The sequence below is a fragment of the Salvelinus sp. IW2-2015 genome, linkage group LG3 (genome assembly GCF_002910315.2).
Source record: "Salvelinus sp. IW2-2015 linkage group LG3, ASM291031v2, whole genome shotgun sequence".
In the NCBI taxonomy this organism is placed as follows: Eukaryota; Metazoa; Chordata; class Actinopteri; order Salmoniformes; family Salmonidae; genus Salvelinus; species Salvelinus sp. IW2-2015.
Genome location: NC_036840.1, coordinates 30,460,533 through 30,484,199, shown reverse-complemented (window position 1 = coordinate 30,484,199; position 23,667 = coordinate 30,460,533). Strand labels below are relative to the sequence as shown.

At 44.3% G+C, this 23,667-nt stretch overlaps 1 protein-coding gene across 6 annotated transcripts in view; it reads right to left on the bottom strand.

Moving 5' to 3' along the window:
* LOC111954376 (nuclear factor 1 B-type) overlaps window positions 1–23,667 on the bottom strand; it is a 114,686-nt gene that overhangs the window by 33,487 nt on the left and 57,532 nt on the right. For 5 of the 6 annotated variants that reach the window (XM_070436006.1, XM_023974092.2, XM_023974073.2 and 2 more), the window contains exons 3-6: window positions 12,972–13,025; window positions 9,847–9,915; window positions 7,348–7,468; window positions 6,865–6,983 (exon numbers count right to left, since the gene is read on the bottom strand). In XM_070436006.1, coding sequence (XP_070292107.1) covers window positions 6,865–6,983; window positions 7,348–7,468; window positions 9,847–9,915; window positions 12,972–13,025 — 363 coding nt within the window. The remainder of the gene's footprint in view (window positions 1–6,864; window positions 6,984–7,347; window positions 7,469–9,846; window positions 9,916–12,971; window positions 13,026–23,667) is intronic. The other variant, XM_023974102.3, reaches the window with a different exon arrangement.

The window sequence follows — 23,667 nt, the reverse complement described above, 5'->3', positions numbered from 1 at the left end:
GCGACAGCAGCAGAGACAGACAGAGGAATGGACATGGGAAGATGTCTTAAACGGCAAGGGTTGCTACACATAGGAGGAGATCCTGGCTGGAAAGGATCGCCTCCCATGGGAACAGCTGGAGGCAACAAGGAGAGCAGAGGCAACCGGAGAGAGGAACCGGAGGTATGAGGGTACGCGACTAGCACGGAAGCCCGAGAGGCTCACCCAAAAATTTCTTGGGGGGGGGCTAAAGGGGAGTGTGGCGAAGCCGGGTTGGATACCTGAGCCAACTCCCCGGGCTTACCGTGGAGTGAGAGGGCGTCGTACTGGTCAGACACCGTGTTATGCGGTGGAGCGCACGGTGTCCCCAGTACGCGTGCTTAGCCCAGGTTGGCGGGCTATTCCACCTTGCCGCACTGGGAGGGCTAGGTTGGGCATCGAGCCGAGTGCCATGAAGCCGGCCAACGTATCTGGTCTCCAGTACGTCTCCTCGGGCGGCGACATGGCACCAGCCTTACAGGTGGTGTCCCCGGTTCGCCTGCATAGCCCAGTGCGGGCTATTCCACCTCGCCGCACTGGCAGGGCTACGGGACCATTCAACCTGGTAAGGTTGGGGAGGCTGCGTGCTCAAGAGCACGTGTCCTCCTTCACGGTCCGGTATATCCGGCGCCACCTTCCCACCCCAGCTCAGTACACCAGTGCCTACACCACGCACCAGGCTTCCAGTGCATCTCCAGAGCCCTGTTCCTCTCCACGCACTCTCCCTATGGTGCGTGTCTCCAGCCCAGTGCCTCCAGTTCCGGCACGCACCAAGCTCCTGTGCGTCTCCAGAGCCCTGTACGCACTGTTCCTTCTCCCCGCACTCGCCCTGAGGTGCGTGCCCTCAGCCCGGTACCTCCAGTTCCGGTACCACGCACCAGGCCTAGAGTGCGCCACGAGAGTCCAGTGTGCCCTGTTGTTGTTCCGCACTAGCCTGAAGGTGCGTGTCCTTAGCCCGGTACCTCCAGTTCCGGTACCACGCACCAGGCCTACAGTGCGTCTCAGCCGGCCAGAGTCTGCCGTCTGCCCAGCGGCGCCTGAACTGCCCGTCTGCCCAGCGGCGCCTGAACTGCCCGTCTGCCCAGCGGCGCCTGAACTGCCCGTCTGCCCAGCGGCGCCTGAACTGCCCGTCTGCCAGCGGCGCCTGAACTGCCCGTCTGCCCTACGCCGTCTGAACTGTCCGTCTGCCATGAGCCTGCAAAGCCGCCCGTCTGCCATGAGCCTGCAAAGCCGCCCGTCTGCCATGAGCCTACAGAGCCGTCCGCCAGACAGGGGCCGCTAGAGCCGTCCGCCAGACAGGAGCCGCTAGAGCCTTCCGCCAGACCGGATCAGCCAGGCCTCCGCCAGACCGGATCAGCCAGAGCCTTCCGCCAGACCGGATCAGCCAGAGCCTTCCGCCAGACCGGATCAGCCAGAGCCTTCCGCCAGACCGGATCAGCCAGAGCTTCCGCCAGACCGATCAGCCAGAGCCTTCCGCCAGACCGGATCAGCCAGAGCCTTCCGCCAGACCGGATCAGCCAGAGCCTTCCCTGCAGCCAGGACCTGCACGAGTCCCTCAGCCGGACCTGCCAGAGTCCCTCAGCCGGACCTGCCGAGTCCCTCAGCCAGGACCTGCCAGAGTCCCTCAGCCAGGACCTGCCAGAGTCCCTCAGCCAGGACCTGCCAGAGTCCCTCAGCCAGAGCCTCACCCCAATTCCCTCAGCCAGGACCTGCCGCCCCTTATCCCGGTGCTGCCCCTTATCCCGGTGCTGCCCCTTCATTTAGGTGGTTTTAGTTGGAGGGTGGTCATTGGGAGGGGGATACAGAAGCGGGGAGTGACTATGGTGGTGTGGGGACAGCGTCCGGAGCCTGAGCCACCACCGTGGTCAGATGCCCACCCAGACCCTCCTCTGGACTTTGTGCTGGTGCGCCCGGCGTTCTCACCTTGAGGGGGGGYTTCTGTCACGTTCCTGACCTGTTTTCTGTTGTTTTGTATGTGTGTGATGGTCAGGGCGTGAGTTTTGGGTGGGCATTCTATGTTGTGTGTTTCTATGTTGGTTTAGGGTTGTCTGGTATGGCTCTTAATTAGAGGCAGGTGTTTTGCGTTCCTCTAATTAAGAGTCATATTTAGGTAGGTTGTTTCACTGTGTTCGTTGTGGGTGGTTGTTTCCTGTSTCTGTGTTTGTTCTGCACCYGATAGGACTGTCTCGGTTTTCACGGTTTGTTATTTTGTTATTTGTTAAGTGTTCACGGTTATTGTTTAATTAAACATGTTGAGCACTGGCTACGCTGCATTTTGGTCCTCTCCTTCATCCCAAGAAGAAAACCTTTACAAACTATTATAAGTTATTAAATAATGTCCTGAGAACATGTTTCAATAAGACTTTTAATAACACTGCTAGCTTAGTTTAGGTTAACTGTTTTGAACTCCAAGCGCAGATAGGACACTTGGAAATTAATTTGCTTAGGCATGAATCATGATTCGAACCTATGATCTTCTGTTCTCTATCAATGGAATTAGTCCACTGCACCACCAGGATGGAGCCCGCATGCCATGTTTTATTAACTCATACAAAACTGCTAATTTTAGTCTATTCAAACAAGCACTCATTAAGGTCTGGTGTGGCCAATTAGTGGGGGTGGCCAACACACCCGAACACACTTATTAACAAGCTAGAGGATAGAGAGAGTTTTTTTTACACTGAGAACAGAGTGTGTATGTTTTTAACCTCTTGACGCTAGGGGTCAGTGACCAAGCTAACCAACCTAATATAAGGCTAACTGTTCTAGCATTGATTGATACACTCACAAAAGCTTAGATTACTTTCGTTGCAACGCATATTTTCAAAATCTGACACGATAGGTGGATTAACGATAGGTGGATTAACAACAGGCTAAGCTGTGTTTTGGTATATTTCACTTGTGATTGCATGATTATAAATATTTTTATAATATTTTTGAATCTGATATGTTTGGGAATTTTCATCTGCCTTTCAGCACCGGAACGAGGCTGTAGTTTTCTGAACATAACGCGCAACCCAAATGGCGTTTTTTTGTTATAAAAGTAATATTTATCGAACAAAAATAACATTTATTGTGTAACTGGGAGTCTCGTGAGTGCAAACATCCGAAGATTATCAAAGGTAAGCGATTCATTTTATTGCTTTTCTGACTTTCGTGACCATGCTAATTTGGGGCTAGCTGTTCTAGCATTGATTGATGCACTCACAAAAGCTTGGATATTCTTTCTCTGTAAAGCATATTTTCAAAATCTGACATGATAGGTGGATTAACAACAAGCTAAGCTGTGTTTTGGTATATTTCACTTGTGATTGCATGATTATAAATATTTTTAGTAATATTTTGCGCCCTGCAATTCAGCGGTTGTTTAGGAAAATGATCCCTTAAAAGGGATCCGTAGCGCAGAGAAGTTAAATAACATTCTTCGAACGTTCTTTGAACATTACTAATGTTTTCTTGTGTTTTTTTATGGAAACTTTCTGAACATTCTGAGAACATTAATTTAAATAGAACCATGAGGAAACCTGCAGAAAACGTTATACTGAAGTACCGAAATTCCCATCAGAGATACATATACTGTGTGTACAAAACATTAGGAACACAGGCTCTTTCCATGACATACAGTAGACTGATTAGGTGATTCCAGAAAGCTATAATCCCTTATTGATTTCACCTGTTAAATCCACCTCCATCAGTGTAGATAAAGGGGATGAGACAGGTTAAAGAAGGATTTTTAAGCCTTGAGACAATTGAGTATGTGTGCCATACAGAGGATGAATGGGCAAGACAAAAGATGGTTTGTTTCTGGTTTGTTTCAAGAACTGGTTTGTTTCAAGAACTGCAATGATGCTGAGTTTTTCCACACTCAACAGTTTCCTGTGTGTATCAAGAATGGTCCACCACCCAAAGGACATCCAGCCAACTTGACACAACTGTGGGAAGCACTAGAGTCAACATGGGCCAGCATCCCTGTGAAATGTATGGTTCTCAGAACGTTATGTGCTAGCTGGGTATCCTGCACTGTTCCCAAAACGTTGTGGGAAGGTTGTATGCAAAATAACCATAGGACAACTACGCTCTCACCAAGATCTAAGAAACATATGTTTCTCAGAACGTTATGTGTTAGCTGGGAAAACAGCATGAGAAGGAAGGGAAAGAACTAGATCAAATCACAAAGAAAGCTCATTTAAAGAAGAGAGGGGGAAAAAAACAACTCCGTTGGATGTTGGAACCTTCTGTACTCTAAGCGTTTATCTGTCGTAGTGTAGTGAGACGAGAGGCGTCCCTCTCCCTTCCAACCCTAGGGCTTAAGGGTAGTGTGTCTGTGTGTGTGTTGGGGGAGAACAATCCGGAAATACAGGACAGTGAGGGCTTAATTAAAAACGCTATGGGCTCTGCCCTGCACCACGAGACCAGGTAATGAGACATACTGTACACCCCTCCCTGGAGGATCTCTCTCTCACACACACACACCTTTTCTCTCTCTCTCTCTCTTTCTCCCTCCCTCTCTCTCCTGCTTGCTGCCTGTCACTATAGTGGCGTTATCAGGGCTAGGCGTGGGACGGCCCGCCAACTGGGCTTGCCACCTGTTGAGTCAGACAGCTCCTCTGAGACCTAGCTTTTTATCCGAGTCGGTTTCAAACGGGAGACCGCCGCACCTGCCTGCCCATCGTTCTCTCGCTCTCTCTCTCTCTCTCTCTCTTTCTCCCTCTGACACACAAACACGTTCCTGGATATGCACACACACACACCTGTTCACCCTATCGTCACCCCTTCACTCTCGCAGCCTAACAACACAACAAGTTTATAAATAAAGTCTGCTCACAGCCACAATTGCTACAACTCCCACTAGCATTTCCTCATTCTCACTTTTCTGTATTTGTAGCTTCCGGCACCTGGTATTCCCAGACGGGCTCCCATCCCAGTACTAACCAGGCCAAACCCTGAACAGGTGTGTTCAGGGTAGTCTGGCCACAAACATATTTTTTTATCCCATTTTCTCCCCGAATTAGGTCCCTTGGCTCATCTCTGCAACTCCTCAATGGACTCGGGAGAGGCGAAGTTCGAGTCATGCGTCCTCCGAAACATGACCCACCTGGAAGACTACTTCTTATCACACTGCTCGCTTAACCCGGATGTCAGCCACACCAATGTGTCGGAGGAAACACTGTTCGATTGACGACCGGAATCAGCTTGCAGGCGCCCGGCCATGTCACAAGGAGTCGCTAGAGCACAATGAGTCCACCGGCCAAACCCTCCCCTACCCCGGATGGTGCAGGGTCAATTGTGCAACGTCCTATGGGCTCCCGGTCACGGCCGGTTGGATCGAACCCCAAGCTGTAGTGGCGCCTCAGCACTGCGGTGTAGTGCTTTTGACCGCTGCGCCATCCAGGACTATCATGCTCACTTTCATTGGTACAACACTGCATTCCACAATAGAAACGCTACCACACTGAAAATCCCACTCATTTCGCTTCAACACTGCAACTCTCACTCAGATTGGTGAGAAAACAGGAAGCAATAAGGAAGCCCCCAAACTATCAGAGAACTCATCAACCCTCCAAACCAGTTTACAGTATCAACAGGGGGATGTTCTTACGAGTTCACTCATTATATAAAGCTTGATTTCCTGTCAAGGATTCCATTACTCACAAGCATGTTTTTTCAAAGCATTCGGAAAAAAACTACACTGACAAAAATATAAACGCAACATGGAAAGTGTTGGTCCCATGTTTCATGAGCTGAAATAAAAGATCCCAGAAATGTTCCATTGAACAAACAGCTTATTTCTCTCAAATGTTCCACCCAAATTTGTTTACATCCCTGTTAGTGAGCATTTCTTCTTTGCCAAGATAATCCATCCACCTGCAGGTTTGGTATATCAAGAAGCTGATTAAACAGCATAATCATTACAGAGATGCACCTTGTGCTGGGGACAATAATAAGCCAATCTAAAATGTGCAGTTAAAATGAGTAAAACAAGTTTATATTTTGGGTTCTGATGGGGTACGACAGTTGAATTAAGCTAAGGAGGTATCTACTGTATAAATCATATCCTTTGAGAATTAATGGGTATATATCATGAATTTAAACATCTAAAATGGATGTAGCAACTGCTGATTGCCCCTTTAAGCTTAGCTCATTGAATGTTTTACTGTAAATCACAGCGGGGGAGAAAAACAATCAATCTCTATTTAGCTTGGTTTATGACAGAGTATTTGCATTTATTTAGCATGTAGCCTTTTATGACAATGTAATCATAAGGTTTGGTGTTTACGGTCTGACCTGAGGCTAGCATGTTATCACGTGCCATTACATCAACAGCCAAGTTGAATGGGCTCACATCGAGGGAACAAGGTGCCATATCATTTGATCAACATACTGTAACCGCGCGCTGTGGAGTCGAGAGGCAATGATAACATTGGGAACATCTTGACAGTGGAAGAGTGACACTGAGACTGTGTTGTGTGTAGCCTACATAACCCCCCACAGATTATGGTGGGGCTGCTTCTGCTCCACAAAGAGTCAGGACAGACATTGAATAATGTGTCGTCTGTATTMAATTAAATTGTATTGTGTTTAATTGTATTGTATTTCTGAGGGAATGATATTTGCTTAGCTGCAGTAATAATCTKTGATTATTAATTCCTACAATGCAGAAATTTTGGTAGATTAGGGATTATGTTCCCCCAACCTAGTTTAGTCAATTATCTTGAAGTGTTCTGTTTTGAGAACATTCCTTTTGCGATTTAGGAATCTAGAACCTTGCTATTGAAAACATTCCCAGTACAGCTTCTGTAAACCTCCTACAGTGTCACACACACATACACACARCTCCCCTCTCACCTTCTCTCTCGTGCCAGGTCCTGCTGCCACTAGCTGGGGAGCTAGGTGAAGAATAGAAGTCAGGGCCAGTGGGACTGGTCTCCATACTCTCCTCTATGTTGAGGGTCTTGGGCCGTTTACTGAAGAAGGAGTAGAAATTATGAGTCACAACATATGTATATTTTCTTTGATCCTTTATCACAGCCAGTGATGCTGTAAAACAAAAGTACGTGTATCGTATGTTTACTGATGATGTATGGTCCAGATGCGTGAGGGTAAACAGACTTGAACTAGAACAAACAGCCAAATACGGAAGCAACGCTATAATATAAATGACAGAGTAAGACTATACATTTAACCCCCGAGACACTAAACTGAAATCAGTTTTACATTCCCCCCTCCTGCATCTCCTTCAAAGTTCAGAGGTCAATGTGTGACAAGAGGTTCCCATGTGATGCATGAGAAAGAGAGAGGGGGCAGGGTAGAGTCCTGCAGTAGACTGACCTGCCAGGCGGGGAGGAGAGGGAGCGATGGAGGCCCACGCTGGAGTTCAGGTCATGGTAGTACGGCTGACTAGGCATGTCGGCCATGGAGAAGTTCACCCCCGCCCCCTGGGTGATGGGCGCTAGAGAGGAAGGAGAGGAAAAGAGAGGCACAGGTTGGATCCTTCCTGGTCACTAGCATGCTGATTGGTTGGCTGCTGAAGCTTTGATAGGCTTCTGATGTGATGTGACCTTGAACTTGTCCAACAACTTCATTAAAATGATCTCAGTGTCCATGATCCCCACTCACATGTTAAATAAAGGTTAAATACTTTTTTTTTTAAAGAATGATTGAACATCATTTAACTTTTGCATTCTACCAGCAAACTCATGAACTAAGCCACACCCACCAGGCCTCTGATTAGTTCCTACCTATTGTAATTGGTCAAGCACATATCAATAAGTGCACTGAAGTTCACTTTCATGGTGGTTGTATGTGTGATATGCTTTGAGTACCACAGCCCACCATCACTGTGTGAAATTCTACTTTTTTTCTCCCTGTGGTTAATGGCCGTGGGGGAGGGATATTGTTTCTGGGAGGACAGCTGATTGTTTACCAGGGCACTCTGTAAACACTCCTTCCTCTCTTGAAACTGACGCTTGCGAAGGGAGCCCTGTGAGTGCGGTGGGTGGGTGTGTGGGTTGAGTCTGGAGTGTGTGGTGGCCTCTGTTGTGGTTTGAGGTTCACCACTGGCATGAGCTCCAGCCTCAGAACTGGTAACCCCAGCATTGCAGCCTCAGAACTAGCAACCCCAGCACTGCAGCCTCAGAACTGGCCACCCCAGCACTGCAGCCTCAGAACTGGCAACCCCAGCAATGCAGCCTCAGAACTGGCAACCCCAGCACTGCAGCCTCAGAACTGTGCAGCCGCAGAACTGGCAACCCCAGCATTGCAGCTTCAGAACTGGCAACCCCAGCATTGCAGCTTCAGAACTGGCAACCCCAGCATTGCAGCTTCAGAACTGGCAACCCCAGCATTGCAGTCTTGGAACTGGCAACCTGCAGCAGCCCGGGCATTGACTACCCCTAACCAAGCGGTGGCGCGTTCCTCTCTCCAAGGGCATTTGTGTTTTAATTCCATACCAACGAGACTCTCCTCTCTCTCTCTCTCACAACGTACTGTGTGTCATGCCACTCACTCTGACATCAAGTCATTTAACTGTGTTGAAGCAAATATGACCCCTGACTTCTGAATCTTAACAATGACGCTAGAACACCTGTTACTGTTTTTTTACACCAGTGGTGTAAAGTACTTCAATAAAAATACTTTAAAGTACTACTTAAGTAGTTTTTTGGGGTATCTACTGTACACTTTACCTGACTATTTATATTTTTGACTACTTTTACTTTTTCTTCACTACATTCCTTAAGAAAATATTGTACTTTGTACTCCATACATTTTCCTTGACACCGAAAAGTACTCATTACATTTTGAATGCTTAGCAGGACAGGAAAATGGTGCAATTCAGGCACTTATCAACAGAACATCCCTGGTCATCCTACTGCATCTGATCTGGAGGACTCACTAAACAGAGAACATCCCTGGTCATCCCTACTGCCTCTGATCTGGCGGACTCACTAAACAGAGAACATCCCTGGTCATCCCTACTGCCTCTGATCTGGTGGACTCACTAAACAGAGAACACCCCTGGTCATCCCTACTGTCTCTGATCTGGCGGACTCACTAAACAGAGAACATCCCTGGTCATCCCTACTGCCTCTGATCTGGTGGACTCACTAAACAGAGAACATCCCTGGTCATCCCTACTGCCTCTGATCTGGAGGACTCACTAAACAGAGAACATCCCTGGTCATCCCTATTGCCTCTGATCTGGTGGACTCACTAAACACACATGCTTCATTTGCAAATTATGTCTGAATGTTGGAATGTGCCCCAGGCTATCCATACATTTTCAAAACAAGAAAATCTGGTTTACTTAATATAAGGAATTTGAAATGATTTATACTTGTACTTTTACTTTTGAAACTTAAGTATATTGTAGTAATTACATTTACTTTTGATACTTAAGTATATTTTCAACCAAATATTTTTTTACTTTTACTCAAGTAGAATTTTACTGGGTGACTTTTACTTTTACTTGAGTCCTTTTCTATTAAGGTATCTTTAATTTTACTCAAGTATGACTAATTGGCTACTTTTCCCACCACTGTGTAGGACACAACAGCACTTGAGCAGTACAGGTAAATCCTGCCTGAGGGAACCATTGTCCTCAGCTAACTGTGGAGAGAGATACCTGAAAGAACATCTGTCATCGTCTTTGAGAAGGGCAGTCTATACAAACACACACTCGGGCACACACACACAAACACCTGTCTACTGTAGACACACACATACTGTGTTCTAATGCTTGCTCGACTGTTTTTCCCGCTTTTGTACCGTAAAGCTCACTCTTTTTGAATGTACAATGAGTAAAGTGATATATGAATGTACTGTACTTACTTCTGGACACCCGCACCAGCTCCGAAACACTGAAGACTCCTGATTTGATGAAGCTGTCTTCCAAGTAAACTGCAGAAACAAAAACAAAGATAGACAATATATCAATACAATATATCCATCAAAACATTAAACCATATGCTTTGTGTTCGCGGAACTTACAGCAAGTTACATTCATACTGATTTAAGCTGGTGATAAAGTAATAAATCATTACTTGATTCTCTTGCACACGGGACGAGCAAAAATTCTCGACCAAAATATTTTTGTAATAAAACAGAGCATCCTTCATCGACCCACCACCTATAGCCCACCACCTGGTGGTTCTCTGTAGCTCAGTTGGTAGAGCATGGCGTTTGCATCACCAGGATTGTAGGTTTGATTCCCAGGGGCCACCCATACATAAAATGTATGCACAGATAAAAAGCTAAATGCTGTATATAATATTTATTATATTAACACAGCTCCAGACTGAATACTGACAATACTGAAAATACTGAAACATGGAGGCTTTGAAGTACAATATGTATGGGGGCCAGAATATAAAAAGAAAATCTCAGAACCAATCGGTCAAGCCTGGTCCCAGCTCAGGTTGTGCTGTTTATATACAGTTGAAGTTTACATATGCTTAAGTTGAAGTCATTAAAACTAGTTTTTCAACCACTCCACAAATTTCTTGTTAACAAACTATAGTTTTGGCAAGTCGGTTAGGACATCTACTTTGTGCATGACACAAGTAATTTTTCCAACAGTTGTTTGCAGACAGATTATTTCACTTATTATTCACTGTATCACAATTCCAGTTGGTCAGAAGTTTACACACACTAAGTTGACTGTGCCCTTAAACAGCTTGGACAAATCCAGAAAATGATGTCATGTCTTTAGAAGCTTCTGAGAGGCTAATTGACATAATTTGAGTCAATTGGAGGTGTACCTGTGGATGTATTTCAAGGCCTACCTTCAAACTCAGTGCCTCTTTGCTTGACATCATGGGAAAATCAAAAGAAATCAGCCAAAATGGTAGACCTCCACAAGTCTGGTTCATCCTTGGGAGCAATTTCCAAATGTCTGAAGGTACCACGTTCATCTGTACAAACAATAGTACGCAAGTATAAACAATTTGGGATCACGCAGCCGTCATACCGCTCAGGAAGGAGATGCGTTCTGTCTCTTAGAGATTAAAGTACTTTGGTGCGAAAAGTGCAAATCAATCCCAGAACAACAGCAAAGGACCTTGTGAAGATGCTGGAGGAAACAGGTACAAAAGTATCTATATCCACAGTAAAACAAGTCCTATATCGACATAACCTGAAAGGCTGCTCAGCAAGGAAGAAGCCAATGCTCCAAAACCGCCATAAAAAAGCAAGACTACGGTTTGCAATTGCACATGGGGACAAAGATCATACTTTTTGGAGAAATGTCCTCAGGTCTGATGAAACAAAAATAGAACTGTTTGGCCATAGTGACCATCCCAACCATGGCACAGGGGTGGCAGCATCATGTTGTGGGGGTGCTTTGCTGCAGGAGGGACTGGTGCACTTCACAAAATAGAGGGCATCATGAGGATGGAAAATTATGTGGATATATTGAAGCAACATCTCAAGGCATCAGTCAGGAAGTTAAAGCTTAGTTGCAAATAGGTCTTCCAAATGGACAATGACCCCAAGCACACTTCCAAAGTTGTGGCAAAATGGCTGAAGGACAACAAAGTTTAGGTATTGGAGTGGCCATCACAAAGCCCTGACCTCAAACCTATAGAACATTTGTGGGCAGAACCTAAAAAGTGTGTGCGAGCAAGGAGGCCTACAAACCTGACTCAGTTACACCAGATCTGTCAGGAGGAATGGGCCAAGCTTGTGGAAGGCTACCTGAAACGTTTGACCAAAATTAAACAATTTGAAGACAATGCTACCAAATACTAATTGAGTGTATGTAAACCTCTGACCCACTGGGAATGTGAATAAATAAATAAAACCTGAAATAAATAATTCTCTCTACTATTATTCTGACATTTCACATTCTTAAAATAAAGTGGTGATCCTAACTGACCTAAGACAGGGAACTTGTACTAGGATTAAATGTCAGGAATTGTGAAACTGAGTTTAAATGTATTTGGCTAAGGTGTATGTAAACTTCCGACTTCAACTGTATTTGTCACGCCAATGACCATAGTGAGTCGGCACTACAGCACAAAGTAGATCTGGGACCAGGCTATCCAGACAGACATGTCACTGACTCCCAAAATTACTTTGACATTTCATCCTTTGATGTTCTGAGGAGGACCATTGGGTGTGCCAACTACATAGGGGGAAGGCGTGAGTCTAGATTCCGATTGGCAGCTAAATGCACTTTCTTCCTCCTAATGTCTCAACACAAGCCAGCGGGCGTCCCAGAGAAGGGAAGGGAACTGTGGCACTGTAGAGGGAGCATCTAGGGAGGCCCTCCCAGGGTCTGAGTCATTGGCTCAACGTTGGCTCAACGTTGTTTGACTTGGCAGCGAAACGCACACCCAGGGCAGGCAAAACCTGCTCTTTAGGAATGGACCTAATTACGTTCTCTCTCTATTTTCATTCCTGGCCCATGATGACATAGTCCAGGTCAGTCCAGGAGAGCAGCAACAGGCTGCCGGAGATTATTTGGAACAGCAGCCATTTTGTTTGGCTAGCTAGCAGACTGGCTAGCCAATTTAGCTCAGCTATCCAACCCTTCTTGGCAAGGAAGACAACTATGGCCTCAGACTTCCATTAGTGTACTGCAGAGGAGCACAAAGTGGTCTAGCCTCCATGTTTCACAATCTTTTTTTTCTCTTAGATGCAGTTGCTATTGTAAGTAGCTGACAGCACCATCATTATGAGATACATTATGTACATTCAGATGGGTGTAATCTGCATATCTGCAAAACTATCTTAAAACGAAATGTTCCAGGTGAGAGCATAGAGTATATACAAAGATACATATTTCTGCTATGGACCTTATACAAAAAGAGCACTGCTATAAACAGATACCACAGTAATCATTCTACCAGGTGAGGATATACTATATACAGTACAGAGAGGGGACTGGGAACTATAGAGCTATGATTGACAGCACAGAGGTTGGAGGACAGTGACAGTCAATTTCAGGTACATACCTGGAGGGTTGTTGCCTGGCTCATTGTTACTGGGACTTCCTGACTGCTGTGCGTCTGTAACACAGATATAGAACCATACTTCAATTGCGAACCTGAGATCATGAAATACCAGAAAAGGTCATTAAAGTTCAGCACTCTTCTATCAATTGAAGTAATTCAAATGAGCTTGATTGGAATTCATGTAAACCACCCAGTGTTGCCAAAGCAATACGAGGACATGTCCAAAGTACCCTGAATGTCACAGGTGGTCAAAAACAAACAAGCAAGGTGCTGTTAAAGATCTGATTTAATTTCAAACTAGACACAATATCAACTGGAGTCTACACAGAGTATGGTGATTATATAACGAATACTCTGCAGCTTCCTTAGTTTGTGTCTGAGATTTTTATTTTCATATATCTGCGGACGTGTCAGTCCTGACAGCCCAAGCCAGATGTGCGCTGATATACAGTACCAGTCAAAAGTTTGGACACCTACTCATTCAAGGGTTTTTGATAGTCCCACTAAGAGCAAACCAGATGGCATGGCGTATCGCTGCAGAATGCTGTGTAAGCCATGCTGGTTAAGTATGCCTTGAATTCTAAATAAATCACAGACAGTGTCACAAGCAAAGCACCCCCACACCATCACACCTCCTCCTCCATGCTTCACGGTGGGAACCACACATGCGGAGATCATCCGTTCACCTACTCTGCATCTCAAAGACACGGCAGTTGGAACCAGAAATCTAAAATTTGGACTCATTAGAACAGAGGACAGATTTCCACCGGTCTAATGTCCTCTGCTCGTGTTTCTTTGCCCAAGCAAATCTCTTCTTCTTATTGGTGTCCTTTAGTAGTGGTTTCTTTGCAGCAATTCGACCATGAAGGCCTGATTCATGCAGTCTCCTCTGAACAGTTGATGTTGAGATGTGTCTGTTACTTGAACTCGGTGAAGCATTTATTTGGGCTGCAATTTCTGAGGCTGGTAACGCTAAAGAACTTATCCTCTGTAACCCTGGGTATTCCTTTGCTGTAGCGGGCCTCATGAGAGCCAGTTTCATCATAGCACTTGATGGTTTTTGCGACTGCACTTGAAGAAACTTTCAAAGTTCTTGAAATGTTCCTCATTGACTGACCTTCATGTCTTAAAGTAATGATGGACTGTCGTTTCTCTTTGCTTATTTGAGCTGTTCTTGCCATAATATGGACTTGGTKTTTTACCAAATAGGGCTATCTTCTGTATACCTCCCCTACCTTGTCACAACGCAACTGATTGGCTCAAACGTATTAAGAAGGAAATAAATTCCACAAATTAACTTCTAACAAGGCATACCTGTTATTTGAAATGCATTCCAGGTGACTACCTCATGAAGTTGGTTGAGAGAATGCCAAGAGTGTGCAAAGCTGTCATCAAGGCAAAGGGTGACTACTTGGAAGAATCTAAAATCTGAAATATATTTTGGTTACTACATGATTCCATGTGTTATTTCATAGTTTTGATGTCTTCACTATTATTCTACAACGTATAAAATAGTAAAAATAAAGAAAAACCCTTGAATGAGTAGGTGTGTTTAAACTTTTGACTGGTATTATATATAATAGAGTAAAAAGCCTTCAGCTGGGGTGGAAAGAGGCAATAAGACAAGGTTAAAAATACGAGGTAAAGTGTTATCCTGACCTGCACACAAAGACTGGTTGATTCTGGCTGGCTTTTTACAGGGCTTGGGTTAGGGAGAACATGGTGTGTCTCTGCCTCGTCCTGCCCTGCCTGGCCCTGGGAGAAGCATGCACATAGCACACGCAACGGGTGGGGGATAAGCTCTGAAACACGTCAGGAATTCTCCCCATAAGGTAGCGCCTACCCTAGCCTAACCATGTGGTTCCTCTGATTGATGTTGTTACCTTACAGCACCTTTGGGAGGAGGATAAGCTGGCGTTCCTCAGCCGTCGCCGCGCTTGTTAGTCACCGACAACCACCAGAGGCCATTTGAGTATTGTCTCCCAACCGTCACGCAACACTAACAGATATTCAAACGATGCTCACAAGCACCCGGCTTTTAACATAAACCCTAGTCCAGGGGTACTCGAGTACTATTTGAGAAGGTCCGGTAACTCAAATTTCCTAGGTGGCAAAGGTCCGGATGGATATTGTCATTTATCGGTGTAGTAACAAACCTCCACCTCGCAACCCATGGGACCCCAAACTGTTCATACCCCTCTTGTTGGCAGAGAGAAAATGTTGCAGTTTTAAAGCTAATTTCCGGTAATTCTACACACTGAGCATGAGGCAGAGATGTTTATTGTTGTTGCCATTTTAAAGCTAATTTCCTACAATTCAAAAAAAAAATCCATGTCTTATGTGTTTATATGATACCAGAATTGCAGTCAAACCAAGTGMTTGGGGGGGGGGGGGGGGCCGCGGTCCGTATTGACCCCGTTCTGGGTCCGGATCCGGACCGCGGGCCTCCAGTTGAGCATGGAAGCACTATACCATATCATATACAATAAACAATAGGTCCACAAATGAAGAGTAGCTCCAAAGAGCTTACTTAAATTTCCACAAAACAGCAGTACCTCTCCACACTACACACCACTCTTCCCTACAAAACCTACTGTAGCATCGGCCTATCAGAGTCGGGCAACATCAGCGTCACTGACACCCAAAGAACATATGGGAGAGAAGGAGAGGAGGACACCCCCTTCCCCCTTTCCTTCCCTCCCTCTACCAACCCCCACTTCAACCAACCATACAGGGAAACAAATCAAATCGAATAAAATGTTATTGGTCACATACACATATTTAGCAGATGTTAGTGCGGGTGTAGCGAAATACATGTGTTCCTAGCTCCAACCGTGCAGTAAACAGTACAACATTGAACGGCTAGGCTGTGTTTGACTTGAGTTCCATAAGGTTTTACTGTACCACAGCCACCCCCACGTGTTCCTCCTGTGCTTGATGTATGAGCTATGCACAATGAGAACCACAGGGTTGTGATATGATCTACGCCTTAAATGCGGAGTGAGGAACAGAGGCGGGAGACGGTGAACTCAGATAGCCTCGCCTTGCAACAACACTCCTTTTCCTGCTGCTGAGACTTCCCTCTCTCATGAGCTCCATTTCAGAGGTAAAAAAAAGGAGAGAGAGAGAGAGAGATAGTGAGGAATAGAGAGAGAGAAGAAAAAATTTGAAGAAAAAACGTTGAGAGATTTATTCGCTCCCCACCCCCTCTAAATTTGACCATTAAACAGCACTGCAAAAACGGAATGTTCTTGGCCACGGCTCAACAATGACAAAGTAGGGCGGGAACAACACCACCATACGTTAAGTGAAAAAATCCACCCTTATGTTTAACCGTGAATAGTCACAACTTTAAGCTCTCTTTACAGGATACAGAGGACACAAGGGAAGTCTGTTGTTGATAGCTTGCTCTCTTTTCGATGCCTAAGCTGGCTACTTTGTTAGCGTGTCTGGTTTGTTAGCTTGTAAGACACAATTATTCTGAAAATAAATTACTCTCTGGATGGAAATTCACATGATTTCAGTAAAAACAGTATGGTGCTATTGACCTCTCAGGCACATCATGTGTGCACATTTGTCATTTAAAATATTTTCTAATGAGATCTCTAATGAGATACTGAGATGAGATCTCTAATGAGATACTGAGATGAGATCTCTAATGAGATACTGAGATGAGATCTCTAATGAGATACTGAACAAAAATATATACGCAACATGTAAAGTGTTGTTTACATGTTTCATGAGCTGAAAGAAAATCTCCCAGAAATGTTCCATACGCAAAAATATATAATTTCTCTCAAATTTGGTGCACAAATTTGTTTACATCCCTGTTAATGAGCATTTGCCAAGCTAACCTATCCACCTGACAGGTGTGGCATATCAAGAAGCGGATTAAACAGCATGGTCATTACACAGGTGCACCTTGTGCTGGGGGAAATAAAAGGTGACTCTAAAATGTGCAGTTTTATCACACAACACAATGCCACAGATGTTTCATGTTTTGAGGGAGCACGCAATTGACATGCTGACTGCAGGAATGTCCACCAGAGCTTTTGCTAGAGAATTCATTCTCAACCATAAGTCACCTCCAACGTCGTTTTAGAGAATTTGGTAATACGTCCAACCGGCCTCACAACTACAGACCACGTGTAACCACGCCAGCTCAGGACCTCCACATCTGGCTTCTTCACCTGCAGGARCGTCTGAGGGGGGAAGGGATGCTAAGGAGTATTTCTGTATTTAATAAAGCCCTTTTGTGGGGAAAAACTTATTTTGATTGGCTGGGCCCTGGCTCCCCAATGGGTGGGCCTGGCTCCCAAGTGGGTAGGCCTATGCCCTCCCAGGCCAACCCATGGCAGCACCCCTGACCAGTTATGTGAAATCCATAGATTAGGGCACAATTAATTTATTTCTAGTGACTGATTTCCATATATGAACTGTAACTCAGGGAAATCTTTGAAATTGTTTCATGTTTAGATTATATTTTGTTCAATGTATGTTACATGCCACAGTCAAGGGCTTTTGTGCCAATGGTTTGTGTGGAACAACGTCCCTACAGTAATGTGATGGCAAGTGGATCCTCCCACGTTCTTCCTCCCTGCCACCCTGGCACTTCCCACCCTCATGCCACTTTCAGACCCATCCATCAGTCTAGTTACAACTGCCAACTATTGCCCTCTCCCAGGAGAGAGAGAAAGAGAGAGACAGAGAGACAGGCGAGGAGGGAGACAGATAGATGAGAGAAAGAGGGAGGGTGAGACAGAGTTGAAGATGAGAGAGAGAGAGCGAGAGAGCGAGAGAGCGATAACACAATTAGACCCAACCAAATCATGAGAAAACAAAAAGATAATTACTTGACACATTGGAAAGAATTAACAAAAAACAGAGCAAACTAGAATGCTATTTGGCCCCAACAGAGACTACACAGTGGCAGAATACATGACCACTGTGACTGAGCCAAACTTAAGGAAAGCTTTGACTATGTACAGACTAGAGGTCGACCGATTATGATTTTTCAACGCCGATACCGATTATTGGAGGACCAAAAAAGCCGATACCGATTAATCGGCCGATTTATTTTGTTTTATTTGTAATAATGACAATTACAACAATACTGAATGAACACTTATTTTAACTTAATATAATACATCAATAAAATCAATTTAGCCTCAAATAAATAATTGAAACATGTTCAATTTGGTTTAAATAATGCAAAAACAAAGTGTTGGAGAAGAAAGTAAAAGTGCAATATGTGCCATGTAAGAAAGCTAACGTTTAAGTTCCTTGCTCAGAACATGGAGAACATATGAAAGCTGGTGGTTCCTTTTAACACGAGTCTTCCAATATTCCCAGGTAAGAAGTTTTTAGGTTGTAGTTATTATAGGAATTATAGGCCTATTTTCTCTCTATACGATTTGTATTTCAGATTACCTTTGACTATTGGATGTTCTTATAGGTACTTTAGTATTGCCAGTGTAACAGTATAGCTCCTCCCTCTCCTCGCCCTACCTGGCTCGAACCAGAAACACATCGACACAGCCACCCTCGAAGCAGCGTTACCCATGCAGAGCAAGGGGAACAACTACTCCAAGTCTCAGAGCGAGTGACGTTTGAAACGCTATTAGCGCACACCCCGCTAACTAGCTAGAGCATTTTCACATCGGTTACACCAGCCTAATCTCGGGAGTTGATAGGCTTGAAGTCATAAACAGCGCAATGCTTGAAGCACAGCGACGAGCTGCTGGCAAAACGCACGAAAGTGCTGTTTGAATGAATGCTTACGAGCCTGCTGCTGCCTACCATCGCTCAGTCAGACTGCTCTATCAAATCATAGACTTAATTATAACATAATAACACACAGAAATACGAGCCTTAGGTCCTTAATATGGTAGAATCCGGAAACTATCATCTCGAAAACAAAACGTTTATTCTTTCAATGAAATACGAACCTTACGTATTTTATCTAACGGTGGGCATCCATTAGTCTAAATATTCCTGTTACATTGCACAACTTTCAATGTTATGTCATAATTATGTAAAATTCTGGCAAATTAGTTCGCAACGAGCCAGGTGGCCCAAACTGTTGCATATACCCTGACTCTGCGTGCAATGAACGCAAGAGAAGTGACACAATTTTCACCTGGTTAATATTGCCTGCTTAACCTGTATTTATTTTAGCTAAATATGCAGTTTAAAAATATATACTTCTGTGTATTGATTTTAAGGAAAGGCATTGATGTTTATGTTAGGTACACGTTGGAGCAACGACAGTCCTGTTTCGCAAATGGGCACCGCATCGATTATATGCAACGCAGGACACGCTAGAATAAACTAGTAATATCAACCATGTTGTTAGTTAACTAGTGATTATGATTTATTGATATGAATTGATCTGTTTTTATAAGATAATTTAATGCTAGCTAGCACAAACTTACCTTGGCTTCGTTACTGCATGCCGTAACAGGCAGTGCTCCTCGTGGAGGCAATGATGTAAGGCAGGTGTGTTAGAGCGTTGGAACTAGTTGACTGTAAGTTGCAAGATTGATCCCCGAGCTGGACAGGTAAAAATCTGTCGTTCGCCCCTGAACAAGGCATTTAACCGCACCAGTTCCTGCCGTCATTGAAAATAAGAATCGTTGTTCTTAATTCCTTGCCACTAGGGGTGCCATTTCGACATAGTCCAAATTTCGTTTCCAAATTAAAAACTGCGTCGCTACTCAATCTTGCTCGTACAATATGCATTTATTATTACTAATCTGATTAGAAAACACTCTCTAGTTCTAAAACCGTTGAATCTATATCTGTGGGTGAAACAGAACCTCGGACTTAGAGCATTTCCTATGTGTATGTCAAATGCGATTTTTACTGCTGTCTGAGATCCTCGTGTATAAATTTGCCTGTCTCTATTGGCTTGAGATGCCACTGCATACGCCTTCCCCTGGTGTCAGCGAATAGGGAGATTTGAAATGGACTTTCTGCGTAGTTCCCAAAGTTATAAATTGATTGGAATCACGGTGGCCGTTCTTTTGGATCTTCGCTCGGGCGCAAAGAGAGCTTGGCATGTCGTTGTAGAAGCTCTGGTTTTAGCTCCTTAGATAATTCCGGTCATGTTTTTATTCGATATAGGCTTTAAAGACATCATAATCTTGTTATTTGAACCGAATTATTTCAGTTTATGTCAGTATATGCGATTTTCGGGGGTATTTATTTCCTTGCGCTGTAGGAACTTGGTATCTCTCTCTTTCTGTACTAATGTTTATTGCTAATTGCAACTTGAAGACAACGTTCTCCAACTAGCAACGATTCTTTTGGACAAAGGACACCTATCCCAAGATTCTGATGAGAGTTCATCGAAAAGTTAAGAACTATTTATGCTGATAATTCATTGTTCTGTTGAAAAAAAGTAAAATGCATGAGACGCCATTTCTTGCAGTGTAGCCCTGCGTTATCGGACCCTGTATTGCGCAGTAAGGTTAATTTAAAAAATGTAATTCAGCGATTGCATTAAGAACTAATTTGTCTTTCAATTGCTGTCCACGCTGTATTTTTTAGTCAAGTTTATGATATTTATTGATTAGACTAAGTCACTCTCCAAGATGGCGCCCGACATTTTCTGGCCAGTTTGGCTACTTCTCATTGTATAACCACGATTTTTGTGGCTAAATATGCACATTTCGAACAAACTCTATATGTATGTTGTAATATGTGTTACAGGAGTGTCATCGGAAGAATTCTGAGAAGGTTAGTTGAAAAAATTAATATATTTTGGTGGTGATAACGCTATCGCTCTTTTTGCCTTGAATCAATGCTGGGGTAATGTTTGCACATGTGTATGCTAATATAACGATTTATTGTGTTTTCGCTGTAAAACACGTAGAAAATCTGAAATATTGTCTGGATTCACAGGATCTGTGTCTTTCAATTACTGTACGCTGTGTATTTTTAAGAAATGTTTTATGATTAGTAATTAGGTAATACACGTTGCTCTCTGTAGTTATTCTAGTCGCTTTGGTGAGTTTTGTGATAGTGCTGCAATGTTAAACTATGATTTATACCTGAAATATGCAAATTTTTCTAAAAAACATATGCTATACAATAAATATGTTATCAGATGTCATCTGATGAAGTTTTTTCTTGGTTAGTGGCTATTTATATCTTTATTTGGTCGAATTAGTGATGGCTACCTATGCAGGGAAAAATGGTGGACAAAAAAAAGTTGTGTCTTTTGCTATGGTGGTTAGCTAATAGAAATACATATTTTGTCTTCCCTGTAAAACATTAAAAAAATCGGAAATGATGGCTGGATTCACAAGATCTGTATCTTTCATTTGGTGTCTTGGACTTGTGATTTCATGAACATTTTATTATATGATATCCCTGTAGCTTTAGGCTAGGCTATGCTAGTCAGCTTTTGTGATGGGGGGGAACCCGGATCCGGGTTTGGTAGCAGTGAAAGGTTAACTGACTTGACTAGTTAAATAAAGGTGTTTTTATAAAAAATTTTAAAACGGCCAAATCGGTGTCCAAAAATACCGATTTCCGATTGTTATGAAAACTTGAAATCGACCCTAATTAATCGGCCATTCCGATTAATTGGTCAACCTCTAATACAGACTCAGTGCTATTGAYAAAGGTCGCCGTAGGCATACCTGGCTCTCAAGAGAAGACAGACTATGTGCACACTGCCCACAAAATGAGGTGGAAACTGAGCTGCACTTCCTATCCTCCTGCCAAATGTATGACCATATTAGAGACACATATTTCTCGCAGATTACACAGACCTTTGTGAGAGAGAGAATGTGGGAAGCTGGTTTGTCTAACCTGGAACAGACCATTGTCAGAGAACAGGCAAAAGACCAGATGGTCATGGTAATTAAAGAAGCCAGCCAGCTGAAGTAGAAGCAGCATCTTCTCTCTGCTCCCCTACAGTCCAACTGGAGCCACCTGGAAGAGTTGAGAGGGGATCCAGGCATATGGCATCTTCTGTCTGTCAACCCCTCTCAGAGGCATGAGGGAGCCCTATAATCTGAGCGCTGGAAAACCCCTGGCATCGTATACATCACAAGAACCCAGTTATTCTCGCGTGTGTGCCTGTGTTGTACAATTGTATGCTGTGTAAATTTAAGTCTGCATGCAAGAAATAAACTGTCTGAGACAGAAATGAAAAGAGGGGTGAAGACTTCCCGTCACAGAAAAGACCTCCTATCTGCATCCAAAGGTGCATCAAACCTTCCAAATGGAGACCAATCCAAGACCGATCCATTCGTCTTAAAATAAACTTCAGTAACCCGTGAATAAACAGTGTGGGCTCGGTCTGTGAGGTAGGTCTCTGGCTCTGACTCTGCCCTGAGAGTTTGGCAAGGCCCTGATCACAACACAACATACCAGGGACACGCAGCCTCGCTCCAAAAACAACATTTCTTGGCACCTCTCAGTCCCTGTCACTTGTTTAAACAAACAAACTGGGCCCTGGAAGGAGGAGAGAGAAAAGCTAAACATAGGATTTGAGGATCTTGGCTGTGACTTGAGTGAGGAGGACTGGGGAGTGACAGGTTGGGATTTTTGGGTATTGACATGTACTGAGTTTGTTTCATACCTTCCGTTTTGACACAATAATGATCATAACACTCAAACAATTATGGCAATTATGTGTAATGGCACAATGTGGATTATTTCATATTGTGAATGCTTCTTTTACCTCTCTCTCTCTCTTTCTCTCTCTCTTTCACTCTCTCTCTCTCGCTCTGCCCTAATGCGTCACCTGCCTGGATATTATAAACACTCTGACAATCTTTTGCGCCCACCTTCTTCTAGTTTGGCATGATACCCATACCCTCCCAAGAAGAAACCCTAAGTCCAGCCCCTACCCTCATCCCCCTTAACCACACTGTGTATATTAAACCAGTCACATACTTTTACAAACTTTCTTTCTCACTCGCTGCGGTGCATCCATTTGATCCCACAAACACGCACACTCTCACATACACACCCATCCCACAGCACACACACACTCTCACACATACACACACATCCCACAGCACACATACACTCTCACATACACACAACATCCCCCACAGCAACACAATAACTCTCACATCATCACACACACATCTCATCACATGACCACGCACACATACACTCCTCACATACACACACATCCAACATTCCCACAGCACACCCCTGAGCAACACACACACTCTCACATAACACATGCTCGCCTTGCAGATGCATACCACCTTCGACATTTCAGAGGGAAGAGAGAAAGCCTGTCTTGGCAGCCATTCTTAGAGTGGTGCAGCTGGGGTTCTGTGCACATGTAAAGCTGTGGCTGCCAGAGGCATGGGTCCCGAGCAAGATGCATCTCTGCGGCTGAGGGAGAGAGGGGGGAGAAGAGAGAGGAGAGAAAGGCGTAGAAACATATCCCAATTACAGCACCGCTCAGGCCGTAATGTTTCAACAATACAGCTGTGTGCAGTGTAATATTTAACATGGCCACACTTTCCATCGCTGTTCTGCCATTATTGGCTGAGGAGCAAGCCGTTAGGGGGGTAGGCAAACTGTCAATCTGCCTCTCTATCTGTATGTCTATCTGTCTGTCCTGGTCTGTACATAGCCGTAGTGTCTGTGTGTCGTGTCTGTGTCTTGTGTCTGTGTGTGTGTGTGTGTGTGTGATGTGTGTGTGTGTGTGTGTGTGTGT